General features: G+C 47.9%; 1 protein-coding gene across 1 annotated transcript in view; it reads right to left on the reverse strand.

Moving 5' to 3' along the window:
* Positions 1-96: 96 nt before the first annotated feature.
* The window catches only part of LOC114584268 (testis-expressed protein 2-like), a 34,834-nt gene continuing 10,859 nt past the window's right edge, over positions 97-24,071 (reverse strand). The window contains 12 exon segments of the mRNA XM_028705960.2: positions 97-2,181; positions 2,183-2,250; positions 3,945-4,065; positions 4,414-4,626; positions 5,390-5,527; positions 6,749-6,881; positions 7,611-7,710; positions 8,008-8,154; positions 9,096-9,328; positions 10,687-10,999; positions 12,689-12,889; positions 15,460-16,832. Coding sequence (XP_028561793.2) covers positions 1,965-2,181; positions 2,183-2,250; positions 3,945-4,065; positions 4,414-4,626; positions 5,390-5,527; positions 6,749-6,881; positions 7,611-7,710; positions 8,008-8,154; positions 9,096-9,328; positions 10,687-10,999; positions 12,689-12,889; positions 15,460-16,806 — 3,231 coding nt within the window. The 5' untranslated portion in view covers positions 16,807-16,832 and the 3' untranslated portion in view covers positions 97-1,964.

The raw sequence follows: 24,071 nt of genomic DNA on the forward strand, positions 1-24,071 counted from the left end.
TTTTACCATCAGAACAAGCAGCTCTGCCTCTTTGGGTATTTTGACAGAGACCAAATGCAAGAGACACAAGGAATAACAACAGCAAACACACCCCCAGAGATCGATGCAAACCTTTATTTCCCTTCACCTTCCCCATCATTCCTAGTTGCCTCTGGCTCACACGTCATCCGTGGTTTGTAAAGCCCTTTGATTAGTTGCGACCATTTCATTGTTCTGTTAAAAGAAGCTATTGCTCTGTTAAAATGTTTTATTGCATGGGAAACGGAAACAGTACCTCTAAAACCCACTTCATGCTGCCAGGTTAGCTGTCACGACCGGCTCGGCTACCTTTGCATTGCTGAATGTCCCTGATGTGAAATCTCCTGGGACATGACATGGGTTTAGAGCATCTTCCCCCAACCTGGTTCCCTTAGGCTGTTTCGGACTGCAACTCCGATCAGCTCCCACCAATGCTGGCTAGGGCTGATGGAGATTGTAGTCCACAGTGGCTATGCTAGCTGGGGTTGATGGGAGCTGTAGTCCAACATTGTGGGAGGGTACTAGGAAGGCTGGTTTAGAGGCAGGGTTGCAAAGGTGGGCTGGGGTGCTCTAGGCAGGCAGAGGGTATATATAACTATTGAGAAAGTAGAGGCACCTCTCTTTTCTGCCTCACTTGAGGCACAGCATGGAAAGGTTTCAGGAATTAACACAATATGCTTCTCTTTCTAACACAGGCAGTCCATATCTTTAGCACTCAGATAACAGGGCTAAGCTTCCAGAAGCCACGCTTGCCTTGTTCCTTCACTCATGGTTCCTTGGTTGCCTCTTTAATCTCACAGCAGTAAATAGCACACCTCCAAGAAGGAGGTTGTGGAGCTTTGAAAACCTCCTCCCTATCCCCACCAAAGACTGTCATGAAATTGACCACAGCCTCCAGCCCTGGAGTGTCCCAGCTGCAGAGTCCACATGCTCAGGCATCCTAAGGATTAGTCTAGATGCAATTGTGAGTGTGTTTTCAAATCCCTGTGGTCAGCAGCACCAGCCGTGGAAGGGGATGGTGCTGTTCTGGATCACAACTGGGGCATAGCCAGGGTGAGGGGAGGTTGATCCTTTCCTGCCAAAAAACCCTCCTCATAATTTGTGATTTGAATTTTTAAAAGCCACGTAATGAATTATGTAAATTGTGTCGTCAGTATGTTATTCCATCCCATTCACTGAGAGTGCCTTAGGAGACCCCCTATTCCCTGCAAGGAGCTTCAATTCTCAACAGCTTTAACAAACAAAAGTTCCCAGGGTTCCTTCTTTTTGGGGGAGCCTTGGCTGTTAAAGTGGTGATACATTCTCGCTTGGTCTCAACCTGCATTCCACACTTTCCTCATCAATTTGGAGGCTTGAATTCCCTTAAACCTCCCCTCCCTCATCAGGAGAAGGGAGAATTTTCACAGAGTAAAGAGTTGTGTGATGTTCTTCACAGTTCCTTGCATGCCTTCCCTGGGGGAAATACAAACACTTTTAACTGTTTTTTACTGTTAACTCTCTCGGTTTCCTTTCCTCTGGCCTGTGAGTAGCAAGGAGGTCAGAGAGATGATTCCACACAGAGGCTTGATGTTCAGATTTTGGGATTTCTCTCCCCACCATTGCAAACCTGGGTGGAAATAGGAGGACTTCAGACTGCTTGCAGAAAGAGCCCTTTCTTTCCTTGTCATCCCCTCTTTACTTTGGCCTCTTCAGTTTTAATGACTGTTCTGACATTTAAAAGATGCTTAACATGGCTGTTATTTGCAAAGACGGGACCTAGGTGGAAGTGGGCTTGGAATCTCCCCTACTTTCCCCCCCTCTTTGCAAAGCTAATGACAGCACTACAGAAATTCTTCCTTGCACTGGTAGGAATCTGGTGCTTGTAAGGGAGAATCTTGGAGTATCTCCTCCACACTGAGAAATGTATCCTGTGAAATATCCAGAGGATGGGTGGGTGGGGGGCTCTTTTACTGGAGAGAAGCCCCTGAACGACAAGCTGAAGAGATGAGCCAGCAGAGATGAGACCAGCAGTGTGGCTCAAGGGTGATGCTGAGTTCGCAGGCCCTGATAATCCTGGAGGACCCCATCAAGCATCTTGAGCCAGCCAACCCACCAGTGGGCAGTTCCTCAAAATTTTGCTGCGCCCTCTCCTGGGAATTCCTTCTGGAGTCCTTCTGTGGGCAGCTGGGATTCCAAACCAGAATGCATGAGGGGTAAGATGAGATCGTCCATATTTGGCATCACTAAAATTTTCTAAGGGGTTGAAGGGGTGGGAGGGAGAGAAAAGAAATCAGGTTAGAAATATGCCACCAAGTTTTCTGCAAGCAAAAATGCCTCTAGAAGGCTCGGCGCCTCCAAGTGGTCTATATAATGGAGATGATCTGCTGAGAACTGTGGTCTCTATGGGCCCCTCCAGAGTCTGTTTATTGAGCATTCATCTTGATATACTTCCACAAAGCTAACACTGAGGTTTGATAAGATCCAGACTTTACTGAGCACCCATGCTCTCCAGTGCAATTCTCTGTCACTTTCAAAACCACAAGGAGTATACGTCTGTTTGCTTTTAAAGTGGTTTCATTGCACTTTGACCCACTTTCAGTGTGGAAGCCTAGAGCTCTAGTATGTGCTTCAAACCCTCCTGCGAGGCGGTAGCAGTCTGGAGGCACCTATGGTGGAAATGCACTTAGCAGGAAACTCATTGATGTGTCTGAACAGGACAGCTCCATCTCCTCTCTCCTCTCTCTAATGGGTGCCACAGCTTAGTCCACCTCTTGATGTCATTGCACCAGGGATGGGCAGCCTTCAGGTTTGCAGGCTCTGCTTTCCTGTGTTTTTTTACTGGAACCCCAGGACCCACCAGCCAGGTGCACAATAGTGGCTGGGTGGGACACTGTCTTCTCAGAAGACGCACCTAGTTTTTAGAGGAGAAAAACAAGAAACAAGGAAGCAACGCAAAGCCTCTTGAGCAAAGAGGCAGGAGCGCTCCCGCTGCACTCAAGAGGCTTTGCATGGCTATCCCTGAAGCCAGGAGAGCAAGAGGGATCGGTGCGCACCGATCCCTCTTGCTCTCCTGCTTCAGCGATAGCTGCACAGCCTGCATTCACTTCATAAGACACACACACATTTCCCCTTACTTTTTAGGAGGGGAAAAGTGCATCTTATAGAGCGAAAAATACTGTAAGGGACAAGGTGCCTCTGAATGCTCAGCTCAGTAAGTTTTCAGTGCCACAACAGAGTTTGCACTCTTTGTGCAAAACCCACTTCTGGTTCTGCTACCACCAGCAGCATCTCCCCCCAGCAGGCTTTTTTCATCACGTGGCAGATTCAACAGGAAGGCTCCATTCAGGGGAACTGTAAAAGCCCACTGATAAGAGAACACCTGTGTTGCATGCAGAAGTCCCCAGGTTCAATCCCCTGCAGCACCTTCAGATAGCACTGGGAATATGCCCTGCATAAAACACTTGAAAGTCCCTGCCAGTCATTGTAAACAATACTAGGCTAGAAGGACCGATGGTCTGACTTGGGCTAAGGCTGTTTTCTAGGCCCCAAGAAAGAAGGACTGTAGCTCAGTGGTAGAGAATCTTGTTTCCATGCAGCAGGTCCCACTGGCATCTTCAGGTAGGGCAGGGAGGGACTCCTTGTCTGAGACCCTGGAGAGCTGCTGCCTGTCAGTGTAGATAATACTGAGCTAGATGGACCACTGGTGAGACTCAGTACAAGGCAGCTTCCTGTGCTCACAGCTGTTTTGGTAAACAGCCTTAGCCAGACCTATCCTTCAGCAATCTGTCTCATCGCTTTCAGAAAAGTTAGCTAACCAGGTGGCCATCATGATTCTATGATTCTATAACCAAATATTGTGGTAACGAATGACTTTATTAGACTCCATTCCTTGCTTTGAGCCCAGCGGGCCTATTTTAGGAACCTGGCCTATTTCCGGAGACAGGTACCTGGAATTCATGCTGAAGCTTCTTCTCGATCCATTCTGTGACATGGATGAAGGTGACCTCTCGTTCCCCCAGCTTGGGGCGGACCTTCAGATCCAGCTGTGGTGGAGTCCGGAAGCTGTACCTAGAGCAGGGAGGCAGAAAAGACTCGTGTAGACTCTCCCTCTCCCTCTGCAACCATTGCAATGAGCCCATCCTAACATTCTTGGATGCCCCCGCCCCGCCAGTGATTATTTTTTTGCTAAGAGATGAAGCACTGAAGTAGCCTGGAATATATGCAGCCCAGTTCTGCAACACCATCTTGTGGACTTCTCTGGACCACCCGGACTGCGGTTGTTTGAGAGCCTGCTCTGCTGAGCTAGATGGACAAGGGTTTCTCACTTGCTTTCCCTTTGCCCCAGTCTGGTCACACAGTACAGGCCCCAGCAAACCCTTTGAGGCCTGTTCCCCTCTCTGCCTTCTAGCTTCCTACCAGATTCGGTCAGTTGGGGGCGGTGGGATGTTCACAGCCAGCATGCCTGTCAGTTCTTGGACCTCCACCGTCAAGAGCAAGGGGGTGTTGGAGACCTCCTCTATCTTCTTCTTAATAAACTCGTTCTCGGTGGCCTTCTGGAAGTACTTGGACTTGGCAATCTTGTCCACAAAGCGTAGGATCTTCCGGCTGGTGCTGTTTCCGCTGACGTGGCTGAGAGAAAACAAAGTCAGGGTCAGCCTTGGCCCATAAAACATAGGCGAGTCTTGGGCAAGGGACATATGCCGAAGTCAAGGAACATAGAGTATGTGACCCCAAAAGTTGCTGAAAGTGGCAATTTGGTCAGTGTAGATTTGAATTTGTTTGTTTATTTGCTTATGACATTAACATCCCGCCTTTTTTCCAAGGAGCTCAAGGTGGGGTCAGAGGCACCAGCTTGCGAGGGCGTTGGGGGGGAATGTCGCATGTGTGGCATCATGAGTGACATCGACGTTGCGTCATGACATTGATGCACACGATGTCAGGATATCAGGAGGAGCTGGGTGTGTGTGGCAGCCACGTAGCTTCAATGGCAGGTGGTTTCTCCTTCCTCTCCTCCTGGTGTGACCACTGGCAGGAGGCTGCTTGAAAATTCCTCCTCCTCCATGGCAGGAGGAGGAGAAGGAGCCAGCCACTGGAGTCACACCACGCTTGGCTCCAGATTTTGCCTCTACACTTCTTTGGGCATTGGAGGTGCCCAGCACCTACACCCAAAATATTTGAGGGGTCCAAAAGGGCTCGGCCCCAGGAGGTGGCACCCCTGGGTGGGGTACATAGCTCTCCCCTCCCCATTTTCGCCCTATAGCCTCAGGGGCTGATGGGAGTTGTAGTCCCAAATGGCTGTGCTTGGCTGGGGCTGATGGGAGTTGTCGTCTAAAGCATCTGGAGGGCAACAGGTTGTCGGGGGTTGTTCTGTGCTGTCTCTAGTTGGTTTTACCCTTCAGCCCCAGTAGGGGTACCCCTTTCTCCTGGGACCCCTGAGGGCTCCATGTTGGGGAGGTCTTCCTCGTCAGAGGACCCAGCGCTGGAGGACTCTGCATCGCTGTCAGCCAGAAGGACTAAGCGGGGCTTCACACTGCAAGGGGAGAGAGAGAGAGAGAGAGAGAGGACCCTAAGCAACGTAAGCCATTTGCAAGGGCCAAGGAAGGTCTGCCCTTGCGCAATGCTGTGTGCGTCAGGGACTGCCTGCGCTATTTAATTCCTTTCCCCCGGAGATTAAGAAGGTGCATCCTGGTGACTGCGACCTACATAAGAGGATGAGGTCCAGAAGGGAGTTTCTCAGCAGCCGGGAGGAAACGGCTGGGGAGCTTTCAAGTCAACCAGCATCTCTGTCTGTGGAGTAGCATTCCCGCCTAGCAAAACACCCTCGGCCACTGAGTCTGAGCAAGGGAACACCTGGCTTTCTTTCTACCATCCTCCTAGCTTCATTTTCTCAGGTTCATTGTGCTTGTGCTTTCTGCATTAGCTGCTGGAGAGAGAAATGGGTGTGGAAATTGCTTGTATCGCCTGGTTTGTCCCATGTTATAAAAATACAATCATGAGGTACGTCACACCCAAATTCAACTGCCTGTGGCAGCTGCCTCACTCGATCTAATGAAAGCACCAGTCTTGCCTAATGATTTCCAGCTCCTGTTCTTATTCTTAGCACCTTGAAACTGAGCTCCTTTTACTAACCAGAGAAGGAAAAGGTGCATTTGGTGCAAAAAATGTATTATTTTATACAACATTTGCCAAACCACAAAAAGGTAAAAATAAAATAAAAGCCTGTAGGTGTCAATGCCATTTGGAAAGATCTCTCAATCCCCCACCTCTCTTTCTTCCAGCTATTTACTCACCAAAAGTTACTAATGCCAAATACATACCAGAGAACCTAAGCAAACAGTCCTCACCACCCTGTAAAATCAGATCTCCATTTTGATTAAACGATGGACTCTTTCCTAGAACCAATAATTCTCCAGCTGTCCTGCCTCCTGTTGTGGCAGATGAGGACAGATGGTTGATGATCCCATCAAACAGATGGTTCAGCACAATCTCTCAGAGAGAGCACAAGTTGCTTCTCATTCCTGCCGTCCCCTGGCCGGCTTTTATCTGGTTGAAATGTAACCTTCGCTTGGCTCGCCAGGCCTGTAAATAGATCCTTTGCCCCCATTAGTGGAGTCGTCTAATCCAAACTTTTCCTAAGAGGCTATTACGGCATATCATGATTTTCCAGGCTCTTGTAATTAAAGGCCAGATTTGTTGAGAATGGGGAGCTAACACTCTTCGGACTGGTGCTGGGCTGGTGGGCTGGCCTTACCCTTCCCTGCCGTCCTCTGCCTTTCCACTCTCCTCTCCCAGGGCTTCTTTGCCTAGTTTGTACAAGTTCATCTTCGTTTCCAGGGTCATCTGCAGGGATCCGCTGTAGGTCACTTCCATGTCCACCCAAAGCCCTGCAGAGTGGAGAAGAGGACAGAGGTGGCCACTGCCAAATGGAGATCTGCATGGCTGTTGAGAAGGGATGAGCCCTTCTGTCAATGTGGGTTTCTCTCAGTTTCTCATTCCCCCCTCCCCCAATCGTAAGCATTGTTTGGAGAACTTCATTATTTCATATACAGTGGCTATATATTTCATACACACATATACTCACATACATGCATAGTTGCTTATATATTTAAATTCATTGTCATTTGGGTTCCTGATTATTTATTTAATCTTTTTATTCCATAACATTTATACGTTGCTTGACTGTAAAGGAAAACCCTCAAAGCGGTTTGCAAAGAGAATAAAACAATAAAATCATCAGTTGGAAAAGAAGTAAAAACAACTCTTTAAAGCGATATAAAATCGGCAATCACCTAAAACCAGATTAAAACATACATCAATATTCTATATGTCTGGGTAGGCTTGTCTAAACAAAGCAAGGTTTTAGATGATGCCAAAAAGAGCACTGCGACGACACTTGCCTGATGTCAATAGACAGAGAGTTTCAGAATGTAGATGCCGCCACACTAAAAGACTGATTTCTCACAAATGTGAAACAAGTATTATGTTCCTGTGACTTTGTCTTTTTGTCATTCATATTTGGTGGAAAGACTCATTTGCGGGGAAACATATACAGCCCCACCACTAGAGGGAGGCAGTGCAAATCTGTTCCCCCCCTGCATGCTGCTACAGCTCACCTCGGTGATCGATGGTTGGGCTTGATGTGCTGAGGATTTGTGGGATGGAAGTCCCCATGTCCAGTTCAGTGAGCGTGAGCTCGTTCATGAAGTATGGCAGCTGAGTTGGACCAAAAGAGAGGAAGGAGAAACAACAACAATCTGGCAGGAATGGAAGTCAAAGAAAGGCAGAAACAAAAGACTACTTTCCAGTGAAACGCCAGCATATGGGGCCAACCCCATCTTGAAAACTTGGAGAGCTGCTGCCAGTCAGTGTAGGCAATACTGAGCTAGATGGGTCTCATTCAGTATGAGAAAGAGTCCTAGGTTCCTAAAGGGAAGGTCTACAGCTCAGTGGTAAAGCATCTGCTTTGGACACAGAAACAGAGGCGAAGAGAAAATGGGCCAATTTCCTTACCTTGATTCTGCCTAGTTTCTTCTGAATCTTGTTTGAAACTAGGTCTGCCCAAAATTTTTCCCGTAGGAAGTCCCAAAACATTCTCCCAAGCACCGCATTGGCCCAAGCCGTGTTTGTGTCACTCGTGACATTCGTATCCCCAAAGAACTGAAAAGAAGGAAAAGGGAGTCACAGTACTACAATGTCTCTTAAATTCTGTATAGGATCATCCACGAGAAAGACATTCTAAACACCTGTAAGTGCTATAACATGTGTTATTGCTCTAAAACATTTCTGTCAATAGATTGAGATTGGGCAGGTGCCTTCACTATATTCTTTTAGACGCCTGCTGAAAACATTTATGTTTCTGTAAGCCCACCTAGCCATATAATTCAGCTACCTATGTTTGTTTCGAAAGTCTTACCAAATGATCTGTGTTTTAATGGCAATGGTTTCATGCATATTTGCTTTTCAGTTAATTTGTGGATTTTGGCTGTGTTTTGAGCTCTTTGATCACGTGGTTTATAGATCTTGTAAGTAAATGATGTTGTTTATCCTCTGTGGCCTCCTCCAAAAGCTGAACAGAGTGTGTCTCCAAAACATTCTCCCTCCTCTGTTAATTTTGTTGAGTGTTCACTAGAGAGTCACTGGAGGTTTGCCAAAGATCTGCCGCATATTTGTAATCTGCATTTGGCATCGAATTCTGCTTGATTTAACAAAAAACCATTGTATGTGCTAAGACTTACCTTTGATTTAGGGCAGGCTTCCTCAAACTCAGCCCTCCAGATGTTTTTTGGCCTACAACTCCCATGATCCCTAGCTAGCAGAACCAGTGGTCAGGGATGATGGGAACTGTAGTCTCAAAACATCTGGAGGGCCGAGTTTGAGGAAGCCTGATTTAGGGTGAGGACGTAAGGGGCCTAACTAGACAGTATACATAAATGTGCAATGACCTCCTTTTATTTCTTTTTAAACAATGCAAGCAGTTTTGGGGACAAGTGACTAACAGGAGGGAGTGTTTAACCCCTCTGCCTTCCTCCCCCCAAGGGATGATATTGAAAGCATTTCCCTCTTTCTGGATTACCTGGTAATCTCAGTGGTTTTCTCACCTTTTTGGGTGTTGGGCTGCCTGCTGTACTGTGGGAGGGGCTCTCGGGTGGGCTGGAACATGTCCCTGTTGGGACTATTCGGGACATGTACATGTTGTAATCCAAAAGGAGCTTCTCCCGGACATTAACAACCAGGTCCTTGGGCTTGATGAGAGAAAGGAGGTCATCAGTGCTGCCTCTGCTGCTGCCACTGCTGCATGTCCCCTTTCCTGATGGGCTGAGCTGGTTTAAACCTGGCCAAGAGAAAGAGGGGGAAATTAGAGCCTTGCTGCCTTCGGTTAAAGCAGGAAACTGGGTTTTCTTGGCAAATGTATTGTTCTTATGAATTAGAAGGTATTATGAGTGTAGGGACACGGGTGGCGCTGTGGGTTAAATCACAGAGCCTAGGGCTTGCTGATCAGAAGGTCGGCGGTTCGAATCCCTGTGATGGGGTGAGCTCCCGTTGCTCGGTCCCTGCTCCTGCCAACCTAGCAGTTCGAAAGCACGTCAAAGTGCAAGTAGATAAATAGGTACCACTCCGGCAGGAAGGTAAATGGCATTTCCGTGCGCTGCTCTGGTTCGCCAGAAGTGGCTAAGTCATGCTGGCCACATGACCCGGAAGCTGTACGCTGGCTCCCTCGGCCAATAAAGCGAGATGAGCGCCGCAACCCCAGAGTCGGTCACGACTGGACCTAATGGTCAGGGGTCCTTTACCTTATGAGTGTGTGGGCAATATCTGATCAATTTCCAATGCCAAAGGGAACGCTGAAGCATTTCCATTGCTCATACTCTCCTTCCTCTCCCGGCTTTAGCGCTTGCACTACAGTTTGTCCCTTCCCATGGCTAGCAAAAGCAGAAGGAAGTGATGCAAAAATTGAGGATTTGGGGACTAGGGTGTAATGTCTCCTGCCTCAGGAACCCAGTGCTGGCAGGAGGAGGATGCACCAGTCACCCCACCTGAGGAATAGCCCTTTTACACTGCACCAGCCTAAGGACATGACTCTCCCACAATGTCTGAAAATGATTTCCTAGCAGCCTCTCCTGCTCCGCCACCTTGCAGGAACCATTGACTATTCTGCAGGCCCTTTAAAAGCCACAATCAGCCTTTCCAGAGGGGTGGTGTCACTGGAGGGTCAAGCCCTGCAAGCCCTTCTCAGATAACTCTAAGCCAGGCACCCCCAAACTCCGCCCTCCAGATGTTTTGGGACTACAACTCCCATCATCCCTAGCCAACAGGACCAGTGGTCAGGGATGATGGGAATTGTAGTCCCAAAACATCTGGAGGGACGAGTCTGGGGATGCCTGCTCTAAGCTTTCGCTGGGGCAACATCTTCCCAGACGCAGCTAGCAGGACTCACTGGTTTTGTGAACAGCATCTCAGGAGTATCCCCCCTAAAACACCCAAGTTAAAATGAACCTGAGAGAAAAGCTTGTGCCAAGCACATTTTTGTGTGTGATTGGAGCAGACCCTCCAAGTGTCTCTATTTCCCAGGGACAGTCCCAGATTTACAGAAGCTGTCCCAGTTTCTGATTTGATCTCAGAATGCCCCACTTTTCCTCAGGACATCCTTATTTTCATCAGAGAAATGTTGGAGGGTATGTTGGAGCTCACCTGTGACGGCGTTACGCTGCTCACAGCTTTCTGCCCGGGAGGCCCTTGCAAGATGCTGGAACCATTCCTCCTTGTCTCTCCCTGTCCTGCCAAAGAGGTAGAGAGTTTTTTCCTGGGGCTCAGCTGGATGTGTTGGAGGGGTCTCTTGAACTGGAGACAGCCTTCTCTTCATAGCCTTCTCTCTTGAGTGCTCCAAGTCATGCTCACCGGAGCCTTTGCTACTTGAGTCGTCTTGCTCTGGGAGGAGAATGCAGATGGGGTATTTCTTGTTCCACATCCTCTTGCGAGCCAGCCCAGGTGGGAAGAGGAAGACCTAGAGCACCAAGGGAAGGTGTAAACTCCCAGGGGACTGCAAATCATACTAGCAATTGTTCAGTATATGCTGCAGTAGTACCAAGCTGCAAAGATATCGCTTCAGGCAGAGGTAGCCAATACAGTGCCCTCTGAATGTTCTGGACTAAAATTCCCATCAGCCCCAGCCAACACAACCTATGGTCATGAGTGTGGAGAGATGTAGGATTTGGAAGGCATGACATTGGCTCCCAATGTCCTAGGCTAGGGGATCAACTGTTTTTATATTCCTGCATTGCAGACAGTTGAACTAGATGACCCTTTGGGACTCTTCCAACTCTACAATTCGATGACTACGATTTTATTCATAATATTATTTCATGGAGAACTTTTGAAACATCAATGGAACAGTAGCTCCGCTCAAGGCATTATGGAAAACAGCAACGACTGACAAAAGATAGACATAATATATTACAAGGACAGGAAGAAACATCATGGACAGAATAATTGCCACACACAAGAAGAACAAAGAGAGAGTTTGAATGCTTCACCTGTAGGACTATAAATCATTTAATGTGCTAATGTGAATGGAAGTCATTAAAACTGCAGTTGCAGTATAAGAGTTTGTTATTCTAACTGGAGTGTAATGGAAATTTATAAGATTTTGGAATGCAGGAATATAGTAAATCATCAAACCATCAATTCTAGCATGTAGGGGGGCCACCTAAATTGTATAATTTGGCTTTTGAATGATTGGCATTATTAATGGCATTATCATTTGGCATTGTTATAATAAGGCTTTTCTTGGATTATTGTAACTGAAAACTAATTAAAAATATATATTTTTTAAAAAATATTCATATTATTATTTCTTTTTGCCTTTTACTCCAGAGAGTACCCAAGCGGTTCACAACCAACAACAATATAACAATAAATAATGAAACATCAATCAAATGCACCGGTAAAATTTTACAGTTACCATGAAGCTAACAACTGGCATGAATAGCCTGGCAGTGCTGGTGCAAATCTGAATGCCAGTTGCTGGAAACCACAGGAAGGGAGAGGAGCTCTTGTGCTCAGGTCCTGCTTGCCTGTTTCCCACAGGCATCTGCTTGGCGACTGTCAGGACAAGATGCTGAACTAGTTGGGCCATTGGCCTGATCCAGCAGTAAAGGTAAAGGTAAAGGGACCCCTGACCATTAGGTCCAGTTGTGACCGACTCTGGGGTTTCGGTTACCAACTCTGTCATCTTGCTTTACTGGCCGAGGGAGCCGGCGTACAGCTTGCGGGTCATGTGGCCAACATGCCTAAGCCGCTTCTGGCGAACCAGAGCAGCGCACGGAAATGCCGTTTACTTTCCCGCTGGAGTGGTACCTATTTATCTACTTGCACTTTGACGTGCTTTCGAACTGCTAGGTGGGCAGGAGCAGGGACCGAGCAACGGGAGCTCACCCCGTCGCAGGGATTCGAACCGCCAACCTTCTGATCAGCAAGTCCTAGGCTCTGTGGTTTAACCCACAGGGCCACCTCCACTTCAATTTTTATACTTTGGCCTTTGCCTTGTTTGTATGAAATGCAAACGGCATGCTACTCAACAGGTTACCAAGCACCTGCTCCTAGTCTTCCTTCCACCCCTTGCTGTTTGCGAGCCCACTATTGTGAGCGAGCCCCCGCCCCCGTAGTTTCAGCTCCTTGCCCATCAGTGTCTCACCTTTGCGCCAATCATTTCATAATGGCGGTGACTAACCAAAGTCACCTTGAAGTCCTCTTCCTCAAAGGTGGCTCGCCGGGGGATGTTGCTCTTGGGGTAGGAGAGCGTCATGCTGGTGTCTTCCAAGGTCACGAACACAGAGTGGGTAAGCGACGGGTGGTAGATCTCTGGATCGTAGAAATACATTTCATTCATCCACCCCTGGAAAGAAACAACTCTGTTTAGAGTGGGGGAGGTAGCCAGTCCACACAGTATAAAACAGAGGTAGCAAACGTGAGGCCCTCCAGATGTTTTTGGATGGACTCCACCTCCCATCACACCTGAGTCCTGCAACAGCTGGAGGGCACCACATTGGATACTCCTGGTATAAAATTGTGTGTTTTATGCTGTTTTGAATGGAATGAGGGCCGTATCCAGTGTTTGTCCTACTCAGAAAATGACCCACTGGATATGACAAACTTCACTAATTTTCATAGGTCTACCCTGAATAATCAGTGAGTTGCAGACAACCCTTAGCCTTTAGACTGTCTTTCTAAGAATGCATTCATTTGCATTAAAAACATTATTATTAATAACAATACTGCTGTGTTGTGAGCTACCTTTGGAAAAGCAACATACAAATAACAAGAAATGAATAAATAACTTTAATAATAAGGCATAATAATATAAATAAATATTTAACAGCCTTAACAGCAAAACAACAAAAAATGATAATAATAGTGTGTCGCCGGATTAATCGAGGGTGCCTTTTTAGTTGATTAAAAAGGTTTCTAATCAATTAATCTAATTTATTAAAGGGGATAGTCCTAGTTTTGCTTCTCAGTGGAAGGATTATCTCTCCTAGTGGTGTGTGTGAGAGAACTGTTTCAGTGTTGAACAAATCCATGTTGAGAGAGGAGCATGGGAACATTGGGGTTGTTTTTTTACTACCAGCCCTTCACCCTAAGGTCCCAAGTCAGGTTACGGCACTAAAACAGAATATTATAAACAACTTAAAGCAACTCCTGAACTTTCCTCCTCATTGCCTCTGATGGAGACTGTGCAGCAACAGGATGGGAGATGAAAGCCTCCGCCTTTGTTGCTTGGCAACCATTATTCGTGCCTTAAGTAGGCCGACACCTCCTTGAAGCTAAAGATGGGTATACTCTCCCAATTTGGCGTCAGGCTAACATGGAAATTATCCGAATTACCTGGGGACTTTAACCAGAGCCAATATGAACCTTGAGGAAACCCACCCACCCATTTTTTCTGATGCCCTCCACAAATGCCATCCACTCCCCTCAGATAACTTAATCAGTGGGAGCAGCAATGGAGGTGTGGGGTGGAGGAAAGAGAACGGTTGTCTTCTTTTCCCTTCATTGCCCTGACATTAAAGATGGATAAACCTGTCAGGGTTGTTGTATTCTAGGGCTGATCCTACTCAGAGTAGACCCACTGAAGTTATTGGAAATCACTAATTTATTAATTTCAATAGATCTGTTCTGAGCACTACATACAACTCTGTATTTCATCCCCACCCCTATCATTTCATGAAGAAAAAATATACAGGATTTTAAGTCCTCGTGAAAATTCTCCTAATATAACATTGTTGCAACTAAATTTCCCTAATATTTTATGTATTTTTTCACTAAAAATTTTATGGACACCTTACCCTAGCATTTGCATTTTTGCACATATTATTAGACTGGAGTGCAGTCTAATTCAGAGGGGTGCAAATTTCAAAGGGTGGCTGTGTTTTGGTTTGGTTTGGAAAGTACAGATTAGGTTGGTTTGCCTTTAAATGCAAATCTAAATGAATTCCCTGGCCTATCTCTACCTGACATACTGGCTATACAGGTTGGGCTAGGATCTAGGAGAGCAGGGTTCAAATCCCCACTCAGCCGTATGAATCTCCCTGGGTCACCTTGGGCAAACTATGGTCTCTCAGCCTAACTTCCCTCACAGGGCTGTTGTGAGGATAAAATGGAATGGGGAAGAACACTGAACAGCAGCTTGAGATTATTAGAGGAAAGGTAGGTTATAAATGCAATAAATAAATCTATGAATGAATGCTGGGGCAACTGTAGAGAATGGCTGCCCCTTCACTGAGGGATCTTGGCCAACCGCACTACCAAGGGCTCCTTGTTAAGAGTGGGTAATGTCTGGCCTAGGACTGACTGACTGACTGACTGACTGACTGACTGATTGATTGATTGATTCATTCATTCCATTTATAACCTGCTCTTCAACCCTAAAGTTCTCAGGGTGGTACATAAAATAATTCATTAAAAAACACATAAATTAAACATTATATGAAACCTTTCAACCAACTGGACAGCCAATTGGTCAGGGGGGAAATGGCACCCCAGTGTTTTTCATTTCTTTTTCTTTTTCATAAGCTCTGGGTTATTCTGGTTAGTATAGTTTCTTGTGAAAAGGTCAGAATCTTAGGTTGTTGTCAAAATGTCAACCTGCCCTGCCCAGTACAGCTAGCTATGTATAATTTCATTAAAAAATTAAAAATATCAGTTGAGATGTCTGGAAACAAATGACAGTGACAGGATTTTTGTTTCAGCATTCTGCCTCAGATTGGTTCCACCGGGGAATTTGTTGGGGATGGGCTGTAGCTCAGAGGCAGAGCATGTACTTTGCATGCAGATGGTCCCGGGTTCAATCCCCAAGTAGGACCGAGAGTTCCCCGGCTAAAAGACTGGAAAGCCACTGCCAGTCAGTGCAGACATTATGAGTCTATATGGGACCAATGGCCGACTTCCGACACCCCTATCTCCTACCTTAAGAATGTTGGGTTCCTGGGGCTGCTGATTCAGCGTCTCTGATGGCAGCTGGTCTAGAGATGTCTGCCTTTTCCGTGGAGACAAGGAACGCTTTGGCATCATCAGAAGAATAATGAGGAAGCCCAGCATGAACCCACATGCCAAGCCAAGGCAGAGGCCTGAGATGTAAGGAGGCAGCGGCAGCACAAAATAGTGGTAGGCCAAGATGGCGACGCAGACAAGTGCTTTGCATGGCACTCTGCTACAAGGCTTGGTGGGGCGGAGGATGTCCAGAGGTGGAAGCATCCGCACTTCCTCTGTGCCACTGCTTTTGTCCGCAGCAACCTCCACCACTTGGATGACATCTCCATAGGAGCAGATTTCGTACTGTAAGTTTAAGGAGGGACCCCATTTCTGTTCACTGGGGCAATAGTCCTCCACTTGGCTCCTCCCAGATGGCTGTCCTGGAACAGCCCCATGCAGATTGGTCTCCTGGGTGGGGCTCTTCTCGTCTTCCAAAATGGTCTCCTTGCTGTGGCTAGAAGGGGAATCATGGGTGTGGTTGCCAGAAAGTGGGGATCTGTGTTTTGGTGAAACATTATTCTCATCCCCCATGATTTTGCTGAGTCTGCTAAGGGGTTCATGCATGGCCTCTGAAAACCGCCTTTTCGTGTCCTCAAATTTGGCTTCCTGAGCCTTGAAGAAGCTGCTTTTGCTCTCTGAGGGGGAAATGTTGGGGGAGGAGGGAGCCGTCCTAGAATCCCCATTTTTGCCCTTGGGATGGGTGATCTGCCGCCATCGATGGACATTGAGCTTGGAGTCGGACTTTGACTGTGTCACCTCTGGCTCCAGGCGGGAAATCTCAGTTGAAATAGATTTGACCAAGCTCAGCAAAGGTTGGGGCTTGAGGGAAGAGGCGTCCCGGGGCTCAATTTCAGTTGAGAGGGATTTCACTAAGTTGATTAATGGCTTGGGGCCTTGAGGGTTTACAAGGCCTGTTGATCTCTGGGGTGATAAACTGGGTGAACTGGAAGTGGGGAGGGCGGGCAAGAAATCCAGTTCAGGAGGAGACGGCAGAGGGGATGGCATGTGGAATGTGGACTCTTCCTGATGTTCATCCTGTTTCCCAATATCTTCACACATAGAAAAGTGGTCGGGTGAGTCAGGAGTTGCATCTTCCTCCTCATCTAAGGCAAAGATCAGTTCATTTCCATCTACGCCTTCCCAGTCATCTTCTTTGCTGGGAGCAGCAAGGTGGTTGGCTAACTGTTGGGAACTAGCAGGTTTGCCTTCCTGCTGAGGGTACGGTTGGGAAGAAAACTTTGCAGTCAATGGACCAAAAGTGATTTGAGAATGGTCAGCCATCTTTCACATCCTCCCCGACGCTGAGCCTGCAAAAGTGACGGGAGACATTCAGAGACATGCGAACCTCCAGATTAAGCCTCATGGAATAGAAATATACCCCCAGCCCCAAATAATCTCATCATGTAAGGCATTATTCAGTTCCATAAATTTTTACAGACTACGGTATTGTCAACCCCTGTGCTCGTGGGCATACAAAGGCTGAAAAAACTCAGGTCAAGGTAGCCTGAAGGCACATTTCCCCACAGCTAGACTCACTCCATCATCAAGATCTCCTAAGGAGGCCCTCCTAGCTTCCTCAGTGGTGTAAAGCTGGTGCCCTCCAGTTATTTTGGACTACAACTCCCACCAGCCACATACATTCGTACCTTGGTTTTCGAACAGCTTAGTTCTTGAACGTTTTGGCTCCCAAACACCACAAACCTGGAAGTGACTGTTCCGGCTCGTGAACCAGTTTTGGAACCCGAATGTCTGACGGGGTGTCCGCAGCTTCTGATTGGCTGCAGGAAGCTCCTGCAGCCAATCGGAAGCCGTGCTTTGGTTTCCAAACGTTTGGGAAGTCGAATAGACTTACGGAACAGATTCTGTTCGACTTCCAAGGTACGACTGTAGTTGTAGTCCAAAATAGCTGGAGAGCAGCGGTTTTGCAAAGGCTGTCCAGTCCTTGAAGTGCCCTCCCATAGGTGATACAGCAGGCAATAGTGGTGGAACACTATCACTGTCTAATGAAAACACATCTCTGACCAGGCATCTCCAACAGATGCTTGTGGGTTTTTTTTTTATTGCCTCTGGATCATGTTGCTAAGTTTTAAGGAGTTTTTCACTGATTTTATTGCTGCGTTATTTCCTTGCTATAAACCACTTTGAGATATTGTCTTGAAATAAAAAGCAGTTGAGAGATTACTTTAAATAAATAAAAACCATTGTCTGGACTACATGCTTAGCTTCGTTTTGCATAATTTCCATGGCCATTTTCTGCCTAAGAATGCTGGGAATTGTAATCTGATGAAATGGTTCTAAGCATTATCTGTAGGAAATCCCAAACTTCCTCACCAACTCTCTCAAAGTGGAAGTGGGGACGGGGGGGGGGGGGGACGACGACGACGACGACGACGACGAGAGCTGTGGTACAGATCTGCCTGTAAAGTGGAACTCCACAATCTTCCTCATTTTTGAAATGACAGGATTTTAAAATTCAACAATAGAGCAAGATGTGATGGCAATTCAGACACTATTCAGTGGTCTTTTTTCCCTTTACTTCCCTATCTGCATTATTTAATCAATGCATAAGAAGAAGAAAAAGAAGAGATTATCAAAATAAAACTTTTAGCCTTAAGGCATATTCAGGGTAGATTCCCTGAAAGTAAAAGATTTAAGTCAGTTATGCCTATTTATTTCAATAGATTTACTCTGATTATGACAGTTTCAACTCTTTGTCTTTTGGGACCATTGATCTTTATAGTAACATCATCTATATTGCCAGCATTTGGCTTTACTGGGAACATTTATTCCCATTTTTAATTGAATCACACTTTATCAAGCTGTGTTCTGGGTTGTCATCGGGTTTTCAGATTTTTTAAATTATTATTTTAGCTTTGTAAACTTGTATTTTTAACTGACTTTAGCTTTCAGCAAGAGTGACTCATGCATTGTCACATTAATCTTAAAACCCTTGGGGAGTTTTAAAAAACAATGAATTAAAAATAGGTTGTGCTGCAAGGGAGATTCTCTGCTGAGAGTTCTATTGGTAAAAAGTTGTTTAAAAAATAATAGGTCAGGGATACACACAACCCTGGTAATACATCAGAGTTCTGACCTTTAGAAGTATTACCAGGGTTGTGTGTGTGTTTGAGATTCTGCATTAGAATAAATACTGAATGTTTCCTGAGTACTCATCTGGATTGGCCTATGAGGTGTTTATATGTTTATATGTCTTCCCATTAAGGCACCCTCCCACCCATGCTTTCTAGTGCATTCCCTTGTCATTTTTACAAACTGCAGAAAGCCCAATTATTATTTTTTTAAAGAAGTTTTGTTACCCTATGGCAACTGAGTACTTTAACCCACTTTATGATGACACTTAACCTCATCACTGTAACCCATACGTTGGCAACTTCAATCCTGGATTACTGCAATGCTATCTACTTGGGGATGCCCTTGGACCTGGTTCAGAAGCTGCAGCTGATGCAGAATGCTGTGGCATCTGGCTGACCCTGGCTGCCCATCTACTACTGAGCTAGGTTAAGAGTCCTTATCTTAATTTGCAAAGCCCTGGACAACACAGGTCTAGGGTACACCAGTGACCACCTGAAGCCTTATATCTCAGCTAGATCACTGAGATACAGTGGTACCTCGGGTTAAGTACTTAATTCGTTCCGCAGGTCCGTTCTTAACCTGAAACTGTTCTTAATCTGAAGCACCATTTTAGCTAATGGGGCCTCCTGCTGCCGCCACACTGCCGGAGTATGATTTCTGTTCTCATCCTGAAGCAAAGTTCTTAACCTAAAGCACTATTTCTGGGTTAGTGGAGTCTGTAAACTGGAGCGTATGTAACCTGAAGCGTATGTAACCTGAGATACCACTGTAATCTGCAGCATCATCTCTGATCATTCCCAGAACTGGGGAGGCTCATCTGACAACAACAAGAAATCGAGCCTTTAGTGTCATCTGCCCAGTCCTGTGGAACACCCTGCCAATGGAGATTCAGCAGGTGTCTTCTGTTTCAACATTTAAAGGCCTGCTGATAACTTTCCTATTCCACTATGCAGGCAATTAAGATGTAACCTTCTACAGTAGCTGGCTGATTTCGGATTTTAACTTTTTGAATATATATTTTCATTGCATGGTTTTATGTACAATTGTTGTAAACTGCTCTGACTTTTTTTTAAAAAAATAGCAGTATATCAATATTTTTTAATTAAAACAATTGTGCAAACCTAAATTACCTGGTATAACCTCTCAACAAAAAACCCCCCAGAATGAATGCTTAATAAAGACCGGATGTAGTCAAACCTCTGTGTAAACTCTGCACAAGCAAAGCTGGATGAAATGGTCAATTAACAGGTCACTTGGATGAGCTTCTGGACAGATGCCAATAAGCAAAGAGGTGCATGTGGAGGCTGGGGCAACTTACCCTCTGATATTTCACTGGGACAGGTTTTTCAATGCCCAGGATTGCTGCCCAGGGCACTTTCCCATCTATTGTTGTTGTTATATGTACGTATACTGCCCTATACCTGCAGGTCTCAAGGCAGCTCACAACATAAAATCAAAATCTATGAACACAAAATACATAATAAAAACAAGAACAAGAACAACCCAGTACTTTGCCAGCACACAACAAGGAAAAGTTTGCTTCGCCTTCAGAACATTCTTTGCGTTTACTCTGCCAGGACGCACATTCTCCCCTGATTTTCAAGCTGGAAACCTGCTTGCTCCTTTGTTTATTTCTGGCGAGCTCTTTTAAGCACTTTACTGGCATGAATTAATCAGAGGCTGCAATGCTGTTGCCCCAGCTGCCTTTCTCAGCCTGCACATTGTAGGGCCTCCATGTTCCTTACATTTCCCCAATCCCTCTTCTTCATGAACAAAATGAACATGAAATAATGTCTCCAGTCTATCTGGGGATCTATGAAGAGGCAACAGATGGGGAATGGCACCAGTGGAGTGTAGGTTTAGGAACACAAGAACACAAACAGCTGCCTTATACCAACTCAGACCTTGGTCCCTCTAGCTCAGTACTATCAACACTGACTGGCAGCAGCTCTGCAGGGTTTTAGACGAGTCTTTCCCATCCCAGCCCTACCTGGAGATGCCGGAAATCGAACACGGGTGCTCTGCTCTCCCCTCCCTCTCCCTGCGAACCAGTTTCAGTCAGCTTTGTTAGTCTATTTCAGTGTTTCCCAACCGGAGTTCCGCGGCACACTAGTGTGCCGCGAGACGTTGCCTGGTGTGCCGCGGGAAAAATTGGCGGGGGGGGGGAATAAAGGGGGGAAAAAATTATTCCCCCACCGCCAGGCGTGGGGCTGGGGCGGGGGAAGCCCGAGCTTCCCCCTCCCCCAGAACGGGACCCAGAGCCATGCCGAAGCTGCGCGCAGCTTTGGCATCGCTCTGGGAGCTTGCGGGGCTGGGGGAGGAGGAAGCCCTCCGCCAGCCTCCAAACCATGTCGGGAGACAGCGGGATGGCACGCTGCGCCTCTCCCGCTGTCCCCCGAGTTTGCAGGGCTGGCGATGGGGAGGAACAGGCTTCTCCCCCCGCCAGCCTTCCAGCCAAGTCGGGGGGCAGCGGCAAGGGTGCGCTGCGCCTCTCCCGCTGTCCCCCGAGTTTGCAGGGCTGGCGATGGGGAGGAGCAGGCTTCTCCCCCCGCCAGCCTTCCAGTCAAGTCGGGGGGCAGCGGCAAGGGCGCGCTGCGCCTCTCCCGCTGTCCCCCGAGTTTGCAGGGCTGGCGATGGGGAGGAGCAGGCTTCTCCCCCCGCCAGCCTTCCAGCCAAGTCGGGGGGCAGCGGCAAGTGCGCGCTGCGCCTCTCCCACTGTCCCCCGAGTTTGCGGGGCTGGCGATGGGGAGGAGCAGGCTTCTCCCCCCGCCAGCCTTCCAGCCAAGTCGGGGGGCAGCGGCAAGTGTGCGCTGCGCCTCTCCCGCTGTCTCCCGAGTTTGCGGGGCTGGCGATGGGGAGGAGCAGGCTTCTCCCCCCGCCAGCCTTCCAGCCAAGTCGGGGGGGGAGCGGCAAGGGCGCGCTGCGCCTCTCCCGCTGTCCCCCAAGTTTGCGGGGCTGGCGATGGGGAGGAGCAGGCTTCTCCCCCCGCCAGCCTTCCAGCCAAGTCGGGGGGCAGCAGCAAGGGCGCGCTGCGTTTCTCCGCTGTCCCGGACGGCTTTCAAAAGCCTGCCTTCAAAAGCCGTCCGGGACAGCGGAGAAACGCGCTGCCTTTCTCCGCTCTCCCGGGAAGGCAGGCAGGGGGGAGCAAAGACTTTCGCCCCTGCCCACCTGAAGGCGAAAATCTTTGTCCCCCCTGCCTGCCTTCCCAGGGGCTTTTAAATTGCCCCGGACAGCGGAGAAGTCCTCCGCTGTCCCGGGCGATTTTAAAATGCCGCCCGCCAGCATTTTAAGATTGCCCCGGACAGCGGAGAAGTCCTCCGCTGTCCCGGGGTTTTTTAAAATGCTGGGGGTGGGAAGAAAAGCCCTTGTCCCCCCCCCCAGCCTTCAGAAGAGGTCGGGGGACAGACTGTCCCCGGACCTGGTCTGAAGGCGGTTTCCCTAGGAACGCATTAATTGATTTTCAATGCATTCCTATGGGAAACCGTGCATCGCAAGACGAAAAACTCGCAAGACGAAGAGACTTGCGGAACGAATTAATTTCGTCTTGCGAGGCACCACTGTATCCGGAGAGGCGGCCTTCAGGCGTGTTTTAATTTTAATTTTCCTTCTCCCACTTAATGCCCCACGCTCGCCCGAGCAGCTTGCAGTCCTCGGTAACCACGGCGACCCGAGGGAGGGGAGGGAACAGGGAAGTCGAGGGCGGCGGCGAGCCGCGATGACGTCAGTGGGCCGCGCCGCCTCGCCCTGGCACGGTGTGAGAGCCCCGGCTAGTGGCGCGAGCTTCAGAATAAGTGGGATCCGCGTGCGCGAGACCGAGATCGCGGGTAAGGAGCTCAGCCCTGGGCAGGAGGAAGCGGGGCCGCGCGTGCGGGCCACATCCCCACAGAGAGCGAGCCTCCCCCGGCCCACCACTCCGGGCAGGTCCACTCGCATGAGGGGGCGGCGATGGCGACGGCCGGTAGCTTGCCTGCAATGCCATCCCTCGAGCAGGCGAGGAGCCCGGAGGCTACCAGATGCGAGTCCTCTTTCCCACCCTGCTCGGGAGTCCAGAGCACTTGGTCGCATTCAGGATCTAGAGTGGGGAAGCGGGGCTTGTGTCTGGGCTGGACACATTGGGCTGCCTGTGCCGCTCGACCTGCGGGGAGAAATCAGGGTGGGAGTCACGACCGTGAGGCAGGGCTGCCAAGTGTGGCAGAAGAGGACACGGCCGTCGCACCTGTCCTTAGGTAGGAGCTTCTTCCTTGTCGACCTGCTGCCCTAAAGTCTTGGCTTTTTTCTTGGCTTTTTGGCGGTTGGCACAGAAGGAAGGCAAGGGGGAGGGGAAAAAATTGAAACTTACACTTTCGTGCGTCCCTCCCGGCGTGACGCTGCACGCTGACGTCACGGGGCTGTAATGGTGGTGTGCCTTGAGATTTTTTTCATGAAACAAGTGTGCCTTTGCCCAAAAAAGGTTGGGAAACACTGGTCTATTTCCCTCGCAGCAAGAGAAATATAGTTTGAGGAATCTGCGGCCCTGGCAATAGCATAGATATTTCTTGGCACTAATTGTTTTGTAATGGACAAAATGCCCACCAGCTGGCTGGCACAGAGATGGTGTAGTTCTTTTGACTATTGCTCACATTTGCATGCTCACAATGTATTTTTGACCCATTGCACCAGTCCGTATTAAGCAGAGCAGTCCCTCCAACAATACCGTAGGTGTGTTAGTTGCTTGTTATGCAAACAGGTTTGAGATGAGGGTTGGGATTGGAGAAATGGCTGCTGTGATGTCACAGGGGCACTAATGGCTCCCAAAGGTAAGGAGAGGTTGTAATATCCCCCTATATATGCCACAAGGAGAGGTGAGATTTGGAGGGTCTGTCTCCCAAGTGAAAGATCCTACCCCCTTCAACTCCCTAGGGGGGTAAAGAAAGAAAGTGCAAAACTATTGATCTGTCTCCAGCCTACATCTCACTCAGGGGGTCAGCATTTTCTCTGCTGTCAATCACTGAGTCCTGCCTTGAGTGGTTTTTGAGTATGCAAAAGGCAGTCCCCATTTCCTGAGAGGTTATTAACTTGCTGAAAGCACAATCAATAGCACAATAAAGATGATCCAGATTTAGAAAGCTCATTTTCTTGAGAAGGAACTTGGAGTACACAGCAATTTGTAGAAACCACTGAAAAAGACTGCCTGGGGGGAATTTAAAACTGTTTTTTTAGAAGGTTGCTTTAAAGTTTTAATTATATTAGTATTGATACCTTTGCTGCCCTGGGCTGCTTTGGAAGAGAGTGTTTGTTATAACAACTACAACAGGCTATTGTGGCAAGATGGGGAGGAAAATCAATTAGCGGAGGACACCAGAGTCTCCCAGAGATATTCTTGGTTATAAATATTGCTGGTTTTGTAGATTTTGAAGCTAGATGGCTGTCCAGATTCCCTAGTCTAAACCTGCTTGGTAGCTGATCAGGTCCTA

The sequence above is a fragment of the Podarcis muralis genome, chromosome 14 (genome assembly GCF_964188315.1).
Source record: "Podarcis muralis chromosome 14, rPodMur119.hap1.1, whole genome shotgun sequence".
Lineage (NCBI taxonomy): Eukaryota > Metazoa > Chordata > Lepidosauria > Squamata > Lacertidae > Podarcis > Podarcis muralis.